This window comes from Gymnogyps californianus, chromosome 4 (assembly GCF_018139145.2).
Source record: "Gymnogyps californianus isolate 813 chromosome 4, ASM1813914v2, whole genome shotgun sequence".
NCBI lineage: Eukaryota > Metazoa > Chordata > Aves > Accipitriformes > Cathartidae > Gymnogyps > Gymnogyps californianus.
The window spans coordinates 70408018-70427231 of record NC_059474.1 but is presented as its reverse complement, the minus strand read 5'-3'; the positions used below and the strand labels follow the sequence as shown (position 1 = coordinate 70427231).

Genomic DNA, 19214 nt, shown 5'->3' with positions numbered 1-19214 from the left:
CACATAGCAATCACAACACTGTGTTGTCTGGTATAGGGCCTTCCATGGCCAAGGTCCATCTCAGCCTGGACCTCTGGATTCCGTCCAGAACATCTGAAAGTCCCTGATTAAAGAGGTATTACAGCTATCCCTCCTTCTCAACTCACACATCTTTAGGATGACCTTTAAGAAAAGATGCCCTCAAACAGTTCTTTGAAAAGCAGCTATTTGCTTCATAATTGGGCCATCAAAAGCCCAAACCTTGTTGCCCAGACCAATCATTCTTTGTATTTGTGCTTCAATCAGATTTTTCATAGACAATTTATCTAAAATAATCTCAAATATCCTTCACTGCTGTTTCAAGTGAAAACAGCGTGTCCTACATTGAGTCAAATTTTGTATTCAATGTCTGAAATATCTGACAGGTATTGTGCCCTGCTAAGAATGATGATAAGGCTGAAAGCCTGGAGGCTTCACTGTAGACAATGGATTTGTCATTTCATTTGCTTGGTTTTACTTTTGAGGCTTTATTGGAAACATGCTCAAAACCCAGGAGATTCTCAGGTTACTCACTACCCAAAGCCTCCAAAAGGGGCCCTGTCACTGAAACAGTAAAACTAAATAGGTTCAGAAAGGAAAGAAGAAAAAAAAAAAGATCAAACGAGTTTTACAGAACTGCTTCATAGTGTGCTGCCTACCAGGGTCCAACTACCCTTAAGCAGTGGCCAGCTCTAAAGATGAAAAGTAGAATCGTGTGACAGATACTGCAATGAATTTGGGTAAATCAGTTTTATCTCTCTACTGGCTCTTGGAATATAGTTAACATTGAATGATAGGAAATATTCACATATTGGTGAAGGGAAAAATAAGAAAAGAATATTGATGACTGCAAAAAATGATGATTTGAAAGTGGCAGCAAGATTATAAATATGATTTTAATATGATGTGAATTGCAAGCACTTGATACAGAGGGGATAATATATTGATTTGCCTCATTCTGCACTATGCATGTCACTAAGATCAGTGGAAGTCACATACCCATACCAAGGAAACTATAATACATAGAATTATTTACGGAATAGCTGCTTCACATACACATCAACTGCAGCATCGTAATGGCTAGAGTTACACCCAGAAGACAAAACCATATATTACATATTGTAAATGATAAAGCTTGAATTCCTATCATCGTTTCACCACATCTTTCATAAGCTGAAGGGACAACTAATGGAAGGATTTCTGTACAGCTTTTTTTTTTTTTTTTTTTTTTTTAAGAAGCAATAATCATCATATAGTTTATCACTACAAGACACTAATTCCACTTACAGATTAAGTCATTAAATAACAGCTACCGGCAGTATTTTCCAAAACAGTGTTGTGCAATGTCCATCGAAGCAAACACACTGAAACATCTGAAATTGCCTCTGGTTTGCTCAAAATTCTAGGAACATCAGAGAAGCTGAAAAGCAGCAGCACACAGAAGTCCAGCATCTCCAAACTTCTGGTGGCAAGAAAGCATGAACCCATAAACACATGCTTCCCTTTTACGACAGCCAGCAAAGCTTTATCAGCACTGGCAGGAAAAGAAAAAGCTTATACAGCTACACAGGCACCTTTATAATTTTCATATCTCAAAATTATGGCATTTCCAATAAAGGCTGCTTTTGAATCTCCATTTACTTTCACTACTCACTTTGTTTCACAGTACTCTCTATCTCCTACTGTTAACTCCTGAAAGAAGCCTTTCAAAGATCAATCCAGTTTGTTAGGATTCTGGATGTTAAAATTGAATTTTTCCTGTCTACTTGTTCTTTTGAAAGACTTAAAAGTGATTTGTGGCAATCAGCATAAAGGGATTTGATTGACAGACTTTAACTAAGTGATCTAGAGAAGATTCATCAGGGGAAAATTGCTAAAATTCTAAATTAAACGGCAAACAGTTTTTCTCTGTCTGCTCTTAAAACAAAATAGGTTCTTTTAGATGTGAAAAATCATTCTAAAAGCTTCTACAAGTAGTCAGTGAAAAGCTTAGAAATGCACAGCATAATCTTCCAAATAACATTCTGCAATAGTAATCAAATAAAAAGAAAGGATAAAAGGGCAAGCATCACAACGACTACCAAACAAGTCTGTTGACCTCATTCACACAAACCTCAGAAACATAGCTGCCAAACTTCCCTCAAGTAAAATAGAGGCGATTTACTTGAAACACCATTGTATCTCTTCCTGTGGAAATTATGGCTTTTTTTCCCCCCTCTCTTTTGCCTGGCTGTTCTTTCCTTCCACGTCTGCTCTCTCAAATTGCCTTTCTCTGCAATTCACCTTTCTCCATCTGCCTACAAGAAGAGAGCCCACCTGGAGGGTCCTTGTCACACTAACCTAGTCAGTGGTGGAGAGGGGGGAAAGCCTGCGTCACTTCCAGCACTGCTCCATCAGCAACTCCAGCAACAGATGGGCAGTGGGGAGGCAGAAACAGTCCCTGCTGAATGTCTGTAGCACCAAAGACACCAAAAAAGCACCCGAAGACAGCTCTTAAAACTGTCTGACCAATTCTCAATGAGAGTACCATAAAGTTAAGTACTATGTGTCCCCATTTGACATTTTCATTCTTCTGTTCTGAATTTTTGGGCTTTCATTCACCAGCTTATGAGAAAAAAAAAAAAAGTTGGCTGCTCATTTTTTTTTTCTAACCTCCAGTTGTGTGAACAGTGTTAAACAGATAGAAACTAGCATAGGTAAAAGATCTATTTATTTATTATCCCGATGGTGCAGGTTATTTTGTATGCTACTGCCACTACTTGCAAGGCTCTTGCTTTAAGTCCCAGACAATCCTACCACCCAAGTCAAAATTATTATCTTCCATCCAACGTAGCATCTACTTCAGTTCAAGGCTGTTTCAAATTCATTTACAGGATATTAGCAGGATAAAGCTTTTCTCTGTTCAAAACTACAGCAAAAACATAGAATTAGCATTTTTGTGATGATGCTTCAACCTCATAAACCCATCTGCTCATTTATTTTTTAAGTTTTCTCCAGATTTTCTGGGCTTTTCACCATCCTTTTGTAACTTGAATTTATTGTTATCTGCGAATATAACTAATGTGTTAATCTTTTCAGCTTTCAGATCAGTTAAGTGATATAAAAGCACTCCAAGTCGCTTGCATTTTAGTCTACAAAAACCTACAACACTTTTGTACTAACAAGTTAGTTTGTATAAATATCAGGGCTTTTTTTTAATTTTTTTTTTAAATCAGGTTTATATCTGTGAAACTTTTCCAATCTACTACTCAATGCTATTCTAACATAATAATGATTTCATATAATTAGTTTGCCTGTGTCTGGTAATTGACTGTAGCTTACACACTTTTGTATTTATTGGAGACGTAAAAGAAAAAAACATATTTGAAATGCCAACACGAATGAAATTTAACGCAGAAAACTCAGAAATTTTTCATTAATGATAAAACATGTAGTTATGAAAGACCGCACACAAGTCATTCACTCACTGAAATACTGCAGAGACTAAGGGATTTATGCAAGCTAATGATACATACAAAACGATACACCTCAGTTTAATACATCACACTATACTAGCACCTTGCAAACCAACTCTTCATCTAAGCCTTCTCAGTCCTCTACTCAATTACTCTTTGTAAACATTACCTTTTTTCTTTAGAATATCTCTCTGCCAAAAACCAAAAGGACCCTAGATGTGTAAACCTACATTATTAATCTAGACATTAAACACCTAATCTCACAATACTAAATATTAAGGTCAAGAATTATCAATTACAGACTTTAAACATGATTGTTTACATAGTATGATCTTTGCAAATCCAACATACAAACAATTTGTGTTTCACATAAATGCAAGATATGATTCAGTTACTTCTTTGCAGGCTGACCAGAATATTTTCTATTAGTTTTGCAGTGACCTTTGTTATATGTTATTTGAATGTTGTGGATACGTTTTTTAAACTCTTGGAGAAAATACAATGCAATACTCATTAAAGCCTATGATGAAAGGTTCTTTAGAGAATATAGCATCTGGATTCATTTTATGATCAAAACTTGTTTGCTCAATGTTTTTTTTTATTCATCAAAGATTGAGACAATCAGAAATCTTTACATCTCTTAATTACACATTCCTGATAACATCAGCGTCAATTTCTGCATAGCTGTAATTTAGAATGAAATATTTTTTAGTTTTTTTTTTTTTAAGCACAGTAAAGATTTTATCAGATATTAGTGGCAACAACCATCAGTCCAAACCTGCTTGGGTGTTTCATTTATTTTTAATAACATGAGCTAATAAGAATTGCCATCTGTAACGAATGCTTATTCTGCTTTCACAATATTTGTCTAAATTTTATACAAATGATTTAATGAGTGTGTAAACATTAAAAAAATATTCTTAAAACAGGAAATAACATTTTTTTTTTAATATGGTCATAGAATATTGTTAAAATTTTAAGCCTTATGAAAGTCTAAGAAATTGTTAAAATAACTGCTATTTACCTTGGTCAAATTCTACAGTCAGTGCAGTGACACTTATAAGGTTTCACATATCTATTTCAGAAACTGTTAATTAGTGATAAAACACGCAGTTGCAAAGACCTTGCATGCAAAAGTGACTTACCAGCTGGCATGCTGCTGGTCAATTCTCTACTAAAGTGAGGACTGGGGCCTATCGCGCATTTGCAACCAGCTTTAGACCGTTCTGTACCGTAGTTCCTGGCTTAGCTCAAAATGCAAAGGACACGCAAAAATCTCCACATACCTTCTCATACAATCCAGCGCCCGAATAAAGAAGTCTTTGTGAAGCTGATGCTCGTCCCTCAAGATGGAGCACTGCTCCAGCGTCACTGACATGGACGTCCGGTCTTTGGCACTTTTGCAACAGGTGAAACGGACTCCATTCAGCTTACGGCAAATCTGAAACACAGGCAGACGTCAAAGGATTGCCCTTTTCACACCTTGTGTTCTCTACACACTAGGCAGACTGTGAAACTCCCATAATTTTGCAATCACTGACAATGAATACAGAGAACTACAGTATTTCTCAAGAAGAAAGTAGCTATTTAAAGGTAGTAACTCCAACCTGAATCATACAGCTGCTGATGTGTGTCTTTGGAGTTAAATCAGCTATTAGCGCTGCCTTGGGGATTTTCATATTCTAAGGATTATGCCCATGCTGGCCTGACACAGTGCCACAAAAGGTGAAAACGTTGTGCTGAAAAGAACTGTAAATTTATCTTTTGTTCATAAATTTGCAGCATTAACACTCTACAAAAATAGCACTAAAGATTATAGCTACTGATCTACAGCCCATTTCCAATTTGTCCAAATGATACCTTTTAAAAGCAGATCTTCAGGGCTTTCATTAGCAGGACAAGCCTACAAATAACCTGCCCACCAAGGAAAAAGGAGCCCATATTGATTTTAAGAGAGAGCTGCACACAATCTTGTACTGCAGTTGCAATCATGTCTCTCTCCCGCCCCCCCCCCACCCCGCCCAGGGAAGCAAGAACAAGAAACTAACAGTGGACCAAACAAAAAAACAAAAGAAATCTACTATTCTTAGTCCTAAGCGTTTTAAGCAAGTCACTAAAATGTCTACACGTACTACAGCTTACCAAACCATTGCATCCAATTTCCCGAACTTGAAATAAAAAGTATTTCTATTAGCCTAGACTATAAGTTGCTTCATTTTTTTCCTCACTTTCTGTGACAACCACGCTATTCAATTAAAGCTTAATTGTCTGAACATCTAATGAATGTTGAAAAAATGAAGAAAAACTTCGATGAGTCTTAACTCAGACTCATGAACGTAGAGGACTAACTTCTCAGGAGGGTATGGATTCAGACATATCTGAATTTAAATAGAGACCTTATTTTCAACAGGTAAACTGTTCAATGCGTGACCCAGAACAATTAAAGCTTAACACAAATTACTGCCATGGATTGTCTACTTTCACTGTACATTTTGACAAAATTATAAGGGATAAGGGAAACACGACATATTTTTAAGGATAATTTCTCACCTTAAGAATCAATCTGTGGTTGTACCAGCCCATTAGTTTATACTTTGGGTTCAAACAATATTTTACTAGAAAAAGAAAAATTTGAAGGAGAGCTGGTGTGCCCAAGTGTGGATCTACCTTTCCCCTGATATAATTTGTCCTAAGAAAAGGTAATACTTTGCTTTGCTTGCTCCTATCCCTGGACAATCATAGCTATAACAGTATCAAAAAAGGAAATAGTTACGAGAACAGGGCAAGGCCATAAATTACAGCAGTTAGGCTTCATCCTAAGGAACTTCCCAGCTTGGCTATCCAGTGTTTACTTGGGATCTTGCAGGACAAAACTGGAACATGATCTTCATAATCTCACTTCAGCCAATAAGCACTTTTCTAACCATTAATTGCATTCTCAGAAATTCTATTGAAATGAATGGCCCAGAAAATACTTATAGTCTTTAAGGTCTTTGTGATATCATGGCAAGGGCGAACTCAAAAGTTGAATCCAGGGAATTAATTAATTGAATCTAACTTTGAACCCAAAGAAGTATAGGCTAGTAAAGGAGAACCTGTGAGTGTTTCTTCCCTCCTATAATTCAAAATTTTAAAATTTAAATCTGTTTAAAAATTTGGAAAGTTGCATTGGGATTTAAATAAAGTACTATAAGACAAGTTTTTTAAATAATGCTGTGAAAGAAGTTAACTGCTTAATTGAAGAGATTAATTCTCTTTACCCTAGTCTCTTTTGAAGTCCATGAGTCATTGTGACTATTGGAAGTGAACGAGTCATAAGAAAAAAACCAGGTAATTATTCTGGATGAGTGATGGCCTCTGATGCAGGGAATGGAGACTAAATCCCAGATCTGGGCTGACAGCATACATATAAAGTGCTGGCTAGTGAGAGTCAGTTTTGAACCGAGAAGCATTCTAGGCACAAGCAGCAAATGACCACAACCACAAGCTTATTTTGCATTGAAGTTCAGTACAAATGTCTCAATCATTTTAAAGTGGATTAAATAGAAGACAATCTGCTAACTTAAATAAACAAATTAAAAAATCCTTAGATTCTGATTTAAGGAGAAAAGTAGGTTAACCTGATAGACTGGCCCAGATAAATCCTCAGAATGACTCAGTTCACTAAGCAGTAGCAGTTAAACAAAGTAAATAATTAAAATGGGCAAACACAATGATCTGATGCTCTAGAAATCTAATAAGAGACAATACCAAACATACAGTAATATCATTATATCAGAACACACAGCTTACGATTAGTGCCCAGCCTGAATTTTACCCTCACTTTTGCTCACTTCTTCCCCAAATATACTGACGATATAGCAGGAGGAGAAATAGACTTAACAGTTATTAGAGCTTTAGAAAGTCTCCCTTATGAACACAGATTTAAATGATCAGGATTGTGATTAAGTTTAAAGAGTGGATGATAAAAGCCTATAAAACCATGAAGACTAAAACAAGGATAAATTAATACTCTGATTATTTCTCCTGATATAAGACAGAAGATGAAGGGTGCAGCTTAGGAAATAAAAATATATAACATTTAAATCTCTGTCCCATTATATTTAGAATAAGAAATGTTTGTGATACCAATTTGCAAAAGTTGACTTCTAAAATATAGATGTATTCTTACAGTCCCATTACAACAGGGATTACATGCAGGTGCAGATACATATGCATATCCGTGTAGAATCTCATACATCTACTGCAATAACAAAGTGATATCCTTACATCCTTTCCAATAAAGAAAAGTAATGTAGTATAACAGTGTGTAGATCAATGGGTCCAGAAATACTAATTTCAGAAGGTTACAGTAAGGTAACATAAAGAGAAATAGAATACAGTGAAGGAAAAATCTGAAACAGTTTCTACGTCCAAAAAATGCTTTTTACCCATGAAATTACTTTCAGGGGATCCTGAATAGATGGTAGAAGACAACTTTCTATATCCAAAGATTAAGTAAATTCTGTCATATTCTTTGTAGCTCATTTTACACTATCCTGTACTGATTTATCTTTTACTTCTTTAAAAAGCAATGTTTCACAGTAATTGCAGAACTGGTACTGCAAGAAAAGCTTATATTTTTACTCACAACAGATTTATACTCCAATAGCATGTGTTAATATTTATTAACCACAAGGCAAAATGTTATTAGCAATATAAAAAATTACAGCAGTGTTATTAATACAAAGACATAGTTAATATTGTCTTGTTCCTGGTGTTAATGAAAAGTCGTGGAAAATTTTATTAATATTTTGTATCAAATATTTATTTGCCTTGAAGGGTATATGCATTTCAAAGTTCCCCAAAACACAAGGTCTTGCTTCAATTTCAGTAGATACCAAAGACTCAAGTCCCTGCTTGTATAAATGGGCAGAGACACCAAGGGTACTTTTCAAAATCTAAGACAATTACCTGGTTGAATTTCACATTCCTGAAAGGCTTCAGCTCTTTATAAACATCTAAGGGTTGTCTTGTTGTTTTTATTTTTAACATGTATGTGCAAAAACCACAGAATTGGGAAACGAAAAGGAATTATGTGAATAAAGCAAAGTAAGTATTATTCATTGTTTGATAAACATTTTTCTTTGTGTTCTCCCTGTGTCTGAATGTCTGCCCTTTGCATATCTAGCTTATTTTGTGTTGTTATCAGTGCATTTGGAGTGGCTGTTATGGTGACACTGGCTAAAAAAACCATATAATGTTATTGACTAAAAGTTGTACTGTTACAATTAAACACTTATTTATAAAACATAAGTACCTTAATTACAGAAAATCAAAAGTCGAGTGCAGCAATATTAAACAAGCAAGTAATCATGTCCTGCATCATACTTCAAGGCTTATGGACACTAAACAATAAAAGGAAGATATTTTGAATAACCAAATTTTATAGTATCAAAGAATGGATATGATTTTAAACAAAAAAAAAGTTAGATACTGTAGCTGAATACTGTATTGTCTCTCTCATATGAGGTGATATATTTACAGCATATGCATGATCATCCAAGGAATTGATTCTGCCCATACTGGGGACGAAGGGATTCCTCTGCCTAAAAACAGGCTCAGTTGAAGAAAAAACATGCCCCAAACAAAAAGCAAACCTCTCTTACCCTGTTACACAGCTCACTGAGATAAATGAAAAATCCTGCATCTGGGACAAAACAACCTCAAGCAGCAGCACAGGCCACGGACTGCCTGGCTAGGAGAAGCTCTGCAGAAAAGGGCCTGGAGGACGTAGGGGACAACAAAGTGACCGAGACCATCTCTTGCTTTGAATTCTAGCCAGTATTACAGTTAGAAAGTGAGAAAAAGAAAATATCTGTAATTTAAGCGCAGGAAGAAGAGATATATTCATGAGTGGGATGAGAGACCATCAGAATGGAAATGTTTAGAGAGCCATTTCAGCATATCTACTTTAATCATTGAGTTTTCCAATCATATCCTTAAAATCCATTGCACGTACAATATCAGCAGGCATGTGAAAATTAGTTCATCATATGAACGTATTTGAAACAAGAGAGCTTACCGTCGCAGCCAGCCACATGATTTCTACATTCTTTCTCTTTTTGGCCTGGATATTTTGATGGAGATTTTCTAGCAATCCCTTTAAATCATTTTGTTCTTGAAAATGTGGTAGACCTGGAAAAAAATGATGATAAGGTTGCTCATTATGATAAGGTTGATGATATGGTTGTGCTGACTAAAGCATGCTCGTAGTAAAGAACAGGTCTATTATTTACAGCCTTATTTGGGAACACAGGATGGAAAGCACCAGCTAAATATTTAGGGAATAAGCAAACCTTCTTTCTTTCTAAGTATTGCGTTGTCCTCCCCAAGATCTTCACCATGGAAAATTAAAGTGTCTTCAACTTTTATTTTATAAATGGATGGTGAAAACATTCATATCTACTGTTGTTCTGTTCATCAACTATTATAGACGTTCAATGGAAATGAGTAGAGAAATAACTGAGTGTATTAAAACTGGCTTTGATGGGATGATTTATTTTTATTTTTAAGTAAAAATATATCGCTTTTGTTTTCAAAATGGAACATCTCATTTTTGTTTTAAAATGATGCTTTACTTCCTAATATAACATAACAGGAGGGTTAAACAGCACTAAATACCCCCCCCCCCCCCCCCCGATCTAATAAAGGATATTTCCCAGTCTGAAATTAAATGGGACTTGGATTTTGAAATACAAAATAATTTCAGGTTCACTTAAAATCCCAAATTTTACCTACTTGCCCTGGGTATGGCAGCTGAGCTGAACTTTTATTTAATCATAGATGTCTAGCAGGAATTCAAGAGTTGGCAATTTAATTTACTCTTCTGTTCTGTGTGTATATATAGGAGGGTTTTGTTCTAATGTAACCTTTACCTTCATTAGTTTCGAAAATCAGTAAAAACAACCAAAATCTGTTTTTCGAAATGATTTCTTCTTATGGTAGTGAAGTAAAAAAAAAATTTAATAATAGTTATCACCAAAGAAAGGCTCAGAACCAGTTGAAAAAAAATTAAACCAAATTGGTAAATTGATACATTTTTTCAACAAGAAGAAGTAGGATGTTCCATCCAGTGGGGAAAAAAACAACCATCCCAAGCCCCAAACCCAAAACCTAAGATTTATATTCAATTCAAAGAGTAAAATTGAGGCAACTACTAGTGCAGGTGAAAATCCATTCTCCTAACCTGATCACAGCTGGAATGATCCCTCTTATCAATAGGCTTTTACCTTTTCTCTCTAACGAATTCTGTAGTTTCCCTTATCCATGATTCATGATAAGAAGTAATTTAAATATACTCAAAAAGAACTATTCTAAAAACGCCTAAGTTGCCTTACGCATACTGTGCTGCCAAAAAGAAAAAAAATGCAGAAAAAGTACATTCAAACTAGTTTTGTAATAATCTTAATGAGGATTGTTTTATCTGCGTATCACAATTCCCGATCATACAATTAGATAATGCAGAGCATATAAAAACACGTCACAACCTGCTAGACTATTATACTTACCCTGCATCTGTTTCTTTAAAACATATAGCATACAATAAGTACTCTAAAAAGATGCTTCTAGATTATGAGAATGTATCACTAGGTAAACGTTTTATTGCTTCAAAGCAGTTTTCCTTTGGTTCACAGCAGAAAATGCATCATCTCAGAGAGATGACTTCACCATAGGTAAAGCAAGATTCTCCTAATTTATAATATTGCCAAATAAGCTGCGTCTTGACTGGACGTGATCGATTGCTTAAATTCCTTGTGTCACAAAGCAGTATTAAACCATCAAATCATTCTCATAGATTATAAGGGGGAGAAGCCTGGAAGTACAAAACAGACTCACAGACTTTATGTTGAAAATGCATGTACTGCTATATGCTTTATGATGCTATGGAAGAAAAAAATCTTTGTTTGTTTGCAGGATTTCTCAACCTTGCATGCATTCCTCTTCTCACATAGGACAATACTTTGCAACACTGATGTTGCTGTGAGTGTTAGGTATCAAACCAGCAACACCGAGTATCCCTTGCGACATAGGTTTCTCTGATTTTATGCTTTCAGCTGTTTAAATTCAGTTCTAAGCCATTCTTTTCACTTAATTATGTACTACTAAACAACAATCATGCATTTTTGTACCCTTACTATCATTAGCTATTCTATAAAAGCAGTACTACTTTGGTGACTAAACCAGAACTACATTTGGTTGACATTTTTGGTAGGAATCTTTCTGGGAGCACATTGTTATTGTTTTCAGAGTTTCCTATTAGAGAATTAAAAAGATTAAGAAACAGGTGAGTGACAGAGTGTGTATTCATCTAAAAGACGACAGAAAGTCAGTGCTTGGCATATGCAGTTACACGCAGCTGAAGACGTTTAATAATTGGGAATAGAGACAAAGCTAGAAAATTATTGACAATGGGATTACAGAGATGAGAGAAAAACTAATAGCAAAGGTGGCAATACCGTTATGGGAGTAGAAAATTGAATTCTTTGAAACGGAATATACGAATGAAGCAGCAGGCAAGTGAGGCTGCCTAAGGATGGTGGATGCAACAGCCTGGCCAACAGGGCTGTGAGCCCTCAAATTCTGTCTGGCATTATAAGCGCTATTTGTAACCAACAGCTTTGTGAACCGGGTCCTACATTTATTTTGTAGCACAGATTTGGCACTACAGGAAAGTATCTGGAAAGGTATGACAAAACCATCAAGGAGCCATCAATACTGAATGGCTCTCACTTGGCTACAACACTAGGGCTGCTGCCAGCTTGGATGGAGGTTTATCTTCCTAAGAACTTGAGCACAGAGGTGCGGGAAGAGGGGAGGAATTGAAGTCCTCCCCCAGCTGAACAACTTGGAGCGCTTCACTTTTTTTCAGGGAGCTGATTTAAATGGCACATTCCTCCAAGCCAAAAGAGTGATTCCGTGTAATGGCAGGGAGGTACTGGGAAGGGCAATGGAACCAGAAGGTGCTTTGTGTTCTGTAAAAATTTGGACAGAGAACAGACCCAGATCTTCGAGGTAGAGAAAAAGCAAGAAGGTAATAATAACCAGAAAAAACATAATGAATTAGACAAGCGTAGTTCTCAAAAGCCTGCACAGTCTGGCAGAAGTCCAGGAAGACTGTGTGGCTCACTAATAATCCTTCTGCAGGAAGACAGTACAAGGTTAGTTTCTGTTAATGAAAAGCAGCCAATACTATCGGCATGCAAATTTTTGCTTATATAAAATCAGATCGATTTATGAGGTAGCAGATCTACCTTAGCCCTAACCCCAGATGAGGTTAGTTTTTCAGGATGCTTTCTTGGCAGGATTCCCCTAAATTAATTACTAACTTCTTGTATGAGTTTCTCTGTAGAAATCCTAGAAATACTAGAGATGTGGGTGGATGGATGGGCATACTGCCCACCGTTTAGGAACAGAGCTTTCACTTCTGTCAAAATTATTAACAAGTGAAAATCATCCTGATATAAAAGATAAACATGTACACATATACAGTGACATATTAGATATAACTACAAGTACATACATGTAATGGATAATTTGCAAAAGTAATCAACACAAGGTGTTCCGTAAGAGAACAGAAGCTTTGCACGGGGTTTTAACCAGCAGTATTCGCCATGAAGAGTTACACACATGTCCTGTAGGATGACAGATCTTTAGATTCAAAAGATTTGCTTCCCCCCGCCCCCCCTTACCGAAGGGTAAGGAGCAGAGACCTAAATCCAAGCTATTTAAAATCAGTCTGTAAAATCTGCAACATTTGGGAATACAGTTTAGGCATTAAGACTACTTTAACAGGATTAGATTGATACAAATGGTCTTTTCAGTGTTTACTTTCAACAATCAGAGTAACAGAATAGTAATGTTTATGATACCAAATTTCTATAAAATTGGAATATAGGGCCTATTCTAATGGAACCACATTATTCATATAAGTGACATTATGATGTGGCTCATTGCTTGTATTTGCATCTGCAGATTTCTCAGTGGTGTGTGCCATACCTGAATACATTTTCAAGATAAGAATGAATGGAATGACTGAAACTGATGAAAATTCCCACTGAGTATTTCTGTACAAACATAGTAGGTACAGACTGTCCTCTACTTGAAATATTAAAAATCATATTATATTAATAATTTAAAGAGCTGTTTAGTTCATCATTGCTCTGTTTCACTTTCCCTGTAGTTTCTGTTGTGACGTTGGGCCTGCAATCACTACTGACTTCAGCAGGGCGGTGTACAGGCACCAAGTGTTTAACTTTATGGCACAAGTTAAGGGATTGAGGCCTAAATCTAAAAGCTGCACACTAATATTGTGCTAATATTACTTTCTTATAACCTTTCACCCACCAAACCTTCTCAAAGCCGTTTGGATATTACATTATTTTGTACTCACAATCAGGAGGCATTTTTTCCGTAAACAGCTTGTAATATTCTTTTAGAAGTTCTAAGTTTTCCTGGTTAATGTTTTCCTGCAAAGTGGTATCTCCGAACCTATAAAAAAGCACAATAAAATGATGAACCCCCCCCAAAAAAAGCTAAATTATCCTTCCAATTATTTCTTTGCATAAAGAAATAACTTCAATTTTTTTTTTTTCCCTAGTGTTGAATGTACTAGATTTCATCAAATGTACAGTTGCTAATCTCTCATGTGCTTTGGAACTAATATTTCAGAACGAGGTCATCACTCATGGATAATTCTTCCAAAAACTTACGGACAAAGTAATCCATTTACAGACAAACAATTAATAAAGCACATTTTCTTTTTCCCTTCACAAATCCTGAATAAATGCAAGGGCTCTTTGTGGTAATTTCAAATGGCACCACAGGCAGAGAACACCAACTCCTACATCTCTTACTGCTGCTGTTGCTTAGGTATATTAATTTCTACCAGAGCTGGACAATATTGAAGCCACACAAGATCAAAGATATGCAAGTGTCAGGTGGAAAACCTTCTGAAGAACTAATTTCTGCTCTGGTCTGAGAATATTTGCTATAAATAGTCAAATTGATTACTTCTCTGGGCCCTTTCTGCCCTACACTGCTCCTGAGCTGTTACTTATCTTGGTTTCTTGTATCTGAAGCTAATGAGAGAACCATTTCTCTGCTGTTGAGCAGTGATTTCACCATTAAACATCACAGAGTTATGACCCGCAGGCTAGCTGGCTTCAGTCGTCTGCATTTAAGCTTGCTGCAGTACACGGACCTCAGCAGTTGCTCTACAGTGCTGCAGCTGGCTCAGGAGCGTGTTCTGGGGTTTCTTGCAGCAGTCAAGTCTTCTGGGAACACATTACCCAAATCCTCATTATCCTGCACCTCACAGAAAACCCAGACAACATCAGGATGCCATTACGCTTATCCACGAACTGACTATAGCTATATAGGCAAATATCTTTCTCTCTGAGACCAAAGTTTCTACAACAGCCAAGTTTCACATAGGCTAAAAAAAAAAAAAAAAAAAGATCTCCTCATACCTCTGCTATGAGAGATATGAATGTAAGGACAGGAATGTCCCTTAGGCAGTCAGGGCCAAGTTTTTGCGACTCATCTTTACAATAGCCTTGAAATGAAGAAAAGGAAGAAGGAAAGGAAATGGAGGAGTCCAGAAAGAGAGGCATGGACAGGTAAGTGAGAAATTCACGTAGAGAAAAGGGGACACAAATCAGAAGATACCAAATATACCGTTACATCGTGCAGAAGGGAATCAAATATTTAAATAGGCCAAAGAGGGACAAGACTTGGCTACTTCCTCAGTAGCCATTGCTGCACTGTCACATGAGAATATTTCTTTTAAATCAGATATATTCTTAAGTGTGCTTTACTGAAGGAAGAGATGTCTGCATCTAATAAAGTAACATTTTCTAGAAATTTATCACAAAACTTTATTTCTATTCTCATGTTCATTTTCCCACGAAAAAAATATTTTTTACCAAAAAGCATGTGCAGTGTTTCCAATCTCAAAGACAAATGTACAGCTTTAGGAGTTAAGCAATATTTTGAATTAAGTCTAATGTTTACACCTGTAAATGCATGCAGAAAAGCTGTTCCTGCATGGAATAATGCAACTTGATTTGCTTGATAGATATAGATATTAATATATATCTATATTTATAGCTATACAGATATTAATTTTTCATTCATGGCTTTCTTTGTGCACAATGTAAAATCACCCTTGTGAACAATGCTACCATTCTTCTTGCCACTCCACCTGCAAGCCAGACATCTTTTCACACCGGATTGTCTCCAAGTCCCCATATATCCAGGCTGTTTCTAAATCTTGTCAAATCTTTCTTCAGGACATTTGTAACAAATAGTCCTTCCTGCCTATCCCACCCATGTAAGCTCTCACGAACTTGCTTCTTGGTTACTGCATACTCCTTTTCTCTGATTTTGGAAAAACATGGTGTGTCCTAGTCACAATTGCCATGACCGATTTTGTTGGTTTTGTATGCTATCACTTTGGCCACGTCACACCTCTCATAGCATCACTTTTCCCTTCTTTATGGCATCAAGAATAAGCTATTTTCATTTTCAAGAACGTTTCAAGTTCTCTAACCAACTACTCAACTCTCACCAGTAAAATGCCAGTTTTTACTGTCTTCTGATTCAGCCTATGTCTCCCATTTCAATTTTCTACCTAAATTTTCCTCACACATCACCACTCACAACTCGGAGAAGTCTCCCATAAACATCCACAAAGCTACCTGATGGCATTCCTTAGAAGTGTTCCTTAAAAGACTGTTTTTACTCTGCTGTCTACAAAGAACAGGATGTGAAACTCTTGTTGTGCTTAACTTCTTGCCTATTGTCCAGGTTAATGGTTTTTCACTGTCTCCCTCTGTGTCCCCAGCTACACTTTTGCTTTTGGTTTTGAGTTTGTAGTGAATGCAATCTAAAAGATATGTATTATGTCTCTTGGATACTCTGTTAATAAAACCAGTAAAAAAAATTTTTTAAAAAATGTAGCTGTCTCGTTGATGTCTACCTTGCAGTTTTAGCATTGCACAAACTTGGTAATTTAACATGACCAACAGATACCCTTCTCTTGGAAGAGAAAATTAATAGGTTGATGAAGTCTTGACTATTACTGTACTAACTAATTAGTTTCCAGCAATCTTTTCAGAGGAGTAATATTAACACATCAGCACTTTAACATCCGCCTTCATGTTTCTACAAACATACTACTAACGCATTCCCTATTATTAACTACCATTCCTCAACCCTGGAAAAAAGCACTAAAAAGCTGAGAAAAATAATCTCTTTCTAGCTTATGACTTGTCCAGCATCTTCAACCCCATCTTTAAGATAATAAGAATTTCAAATTTTCAAACTTATGTTTGAGAAGGCCAAAGTACTGTATATGAACAAACTTCTACATCTGTGAAACAGAAATCCATTTTATATCTGTATCCAAAGGGAACTTGGTGTTGACTGTGTGAAGTAAAGTCCTGCATACGGTCAGATCTTTACTTGGACCTTTTCATTATTTTACATTGCTTCATAGCTTGTGCTTATTTCCTTTAATACTTTTTAAAATACACATCGAGTCAATGTGAGATGGTCCAAGAGCAAATAACAAAAAAGATTTATTTTTAATCCTGACAGATATCCTGTACTAGCACGGCATACTTGGACAGAAAATGAAACATGATTTTTTCTTACCTCTCTGCAAGTGTTTGCTGTTCATTGATTCCAACATTAAAGAGTACTGGATACATGCGAAGTAGCTTTCCTTCTTTAATCTCTTGTGGCAGCAACTCAAACATCTTTGCTGGAAGCTGGACCTCTATAATGTAATGTTCACTAGAAAAGATAAAAAGAAGAATAAAGATGGGAAAATTGATTGGTTTGCTTGAAATTATAACCTTCCTAAATTACAGAGAATGTGTAGACTTATAAATCAGTTCCCCCCTTTTCCCCTTAATTGCATTGAACCATAAAATGTGACGATTCAGCTTGCTTGTTTTAAAAGCATAACCAAGCTAAATGGAAAAAGGCAGGTATATATAATCATACACTCTTGATACTGACTTCTTTACTGAAGTGAAAATAGGACTAAAGATGAAAGCAGTAGAAAAGTCTTCTGCTACCAAAATATCAATGAGAACACCTCAACTTGTAAAATGCATCTTGCTGAGGTACAAGAATAACTTCCTTTCAGAATTCACAACTTGATCCTGTATCCACTCTAAATGTAATATGAGAAAAAACTTTTCACAAAAGCCCAAAGCAAAAGTCCCATTTTCTTCAGTGGCTGGATTTTCTCCCTGGGGATAGAAAGCATCACCAATAACAAAATTGACTCTGTGAAGATAATAATTGAAGGCTCATTACACAAACATGAATCCTATTTTAGGAGAAGGGATATGATATATAGCAGTTCTGGTTTTATCTTTGTGTTTGGTCTGACGTTATGAAAAACATATTACTTTGGCTGCCAGTCCAAATTCTGATCAGGTGGAATTCTCAAGTTGAATTTCACCTGTCTTTGAGGACTGATGCTTGACCCCACAACGGAAACAATGGCATGCTGTTAACTTAGTTTTTATTAGCTTTCTTTCCGTTATTAGAGCAATCAGTCTAATAAAAAAAGAACAGACTAGAAGCAAATCCATTTGTCTCCAGGATTTGGCATTTTATTCATTCAAAGGGGGCCAACTGATCATGAAGACTGAAATTTTCTCTCCTGCAGAGCACCTTTGGTATACCACCAAGAAGGAAGAATATTACAGCAACAGGAGGGAAGGAGGATCCATATTCTACCTACAGAAACCAGCCCTAGGAAGTCACACAACTTTTGCATGTGAACTTAAGATGGAAAACTGTTTGCACCTATTAAAATAATCTATCATGAAGTCACTCCAACCCTTATTTTAATCAATCATGTGCTTGCTAAAGAATTAAAATACAATCTGGATTACCCATGTGTAGAATTTGGGGGAGAAAAGGCAGAAAACCTTGAAGAAAAAGGGCAGTTTCTGCAGCAGCTCTGACACCCTTGGCAAGCTGGAGGGATGAGCGGCATTATCTCAGAGCAGGTGTTTGGATAAACAGCTTCAGCTTAGAAGAGCTAGTGGTCATGTTTGAACCTCTATCCTGCCCATATATCTGAGAACAAAATAAAATGGATCCAGTACAGACTTGTGACTGAAATGTAATTACATTCAGCTAGGGCAACAGCATATGCTTTGGTACGGGCTAGAACTAGTGTGTAATCTTTGAGCAAATGCCTGATGCTCCCTACTGAGAGGGGTTATCAGTTTTCAATGGAGGACACATGTGTCGGGGGGGGGTGGTGGGGGGAGAGAAATAGTTCTACTCCCCAGATAAGTCTATTTGGTTTGTGTTTTGTTTAGTTAATTCACCCATGTGAAGGAAATAGAGAGTTTGCAAGGATGACAGTAAAGAACTCCGTACAAATGATCTTTGCATAGCAGCATTCATTCTCAGCCTGCATGTGAGCACTCCTAGCTCCTATCAAGTGCTACCAGAACTTTTTCCTGTGATGGAGTGCTTTCATGAGGTTGAGAAGAAATGTTGGTTTAGTCTAATTCAGAGAGCATATGCTACTGAACCAAAATGCCACCAAGACACTGCATTGCTACATTTCACACCCCCAAAATCACTACAAGTCTTGTAGTGCGTGAAAGAACATTGAGAAATGCTGACCTTTAGGCATGATAAATTAACATCAGTATCATTTGA

General features: G+C 36.4%; 1 protein-coding gene across 5 annotated transcripts in view; it reads right to left on the bottom strand.

Annotated features, from left to right (window-relative positions):
- The window catches only part of INPP4B (inositol polyphosphate-4-phosphatase type II B), a 290171-nt gene that overhangs the window by 24694 nt on the left and 246263 nt on the right, over nucleotides 1–19214 (bottom strand). For 4 of the 5 annotated variants that reach the window (XM_050895911.1, XM_050895913.1, XM_050895915.1 and 1 more), the window contains 4 exons: nucleotides 17172–17312; nucleotides 13906–14003; nucleotides 9538–9650; nucleotides 4760–4914 (listed from right to left, as the gene is read on the bottom strand). In XM_050895911.1, the coding sequence (XP_050751868.1) occupies nucleotides 4760–4914; nucleotides 9538–9650; nucleotides 13906–14003; nucleotides 17172–17312 (507 nt within the window). Of the gene's footprint in view, nucleotides 1–4107; nucleotides 4158–4759; nucleotides 4915–9537; nucleotides 9651–13905; nucleotides 14004–17171; nucleotides 17313–19214 lie in introns of those variants that run through there. The other variant, XM_050895916.1, reaches the window with a different exon arrangement.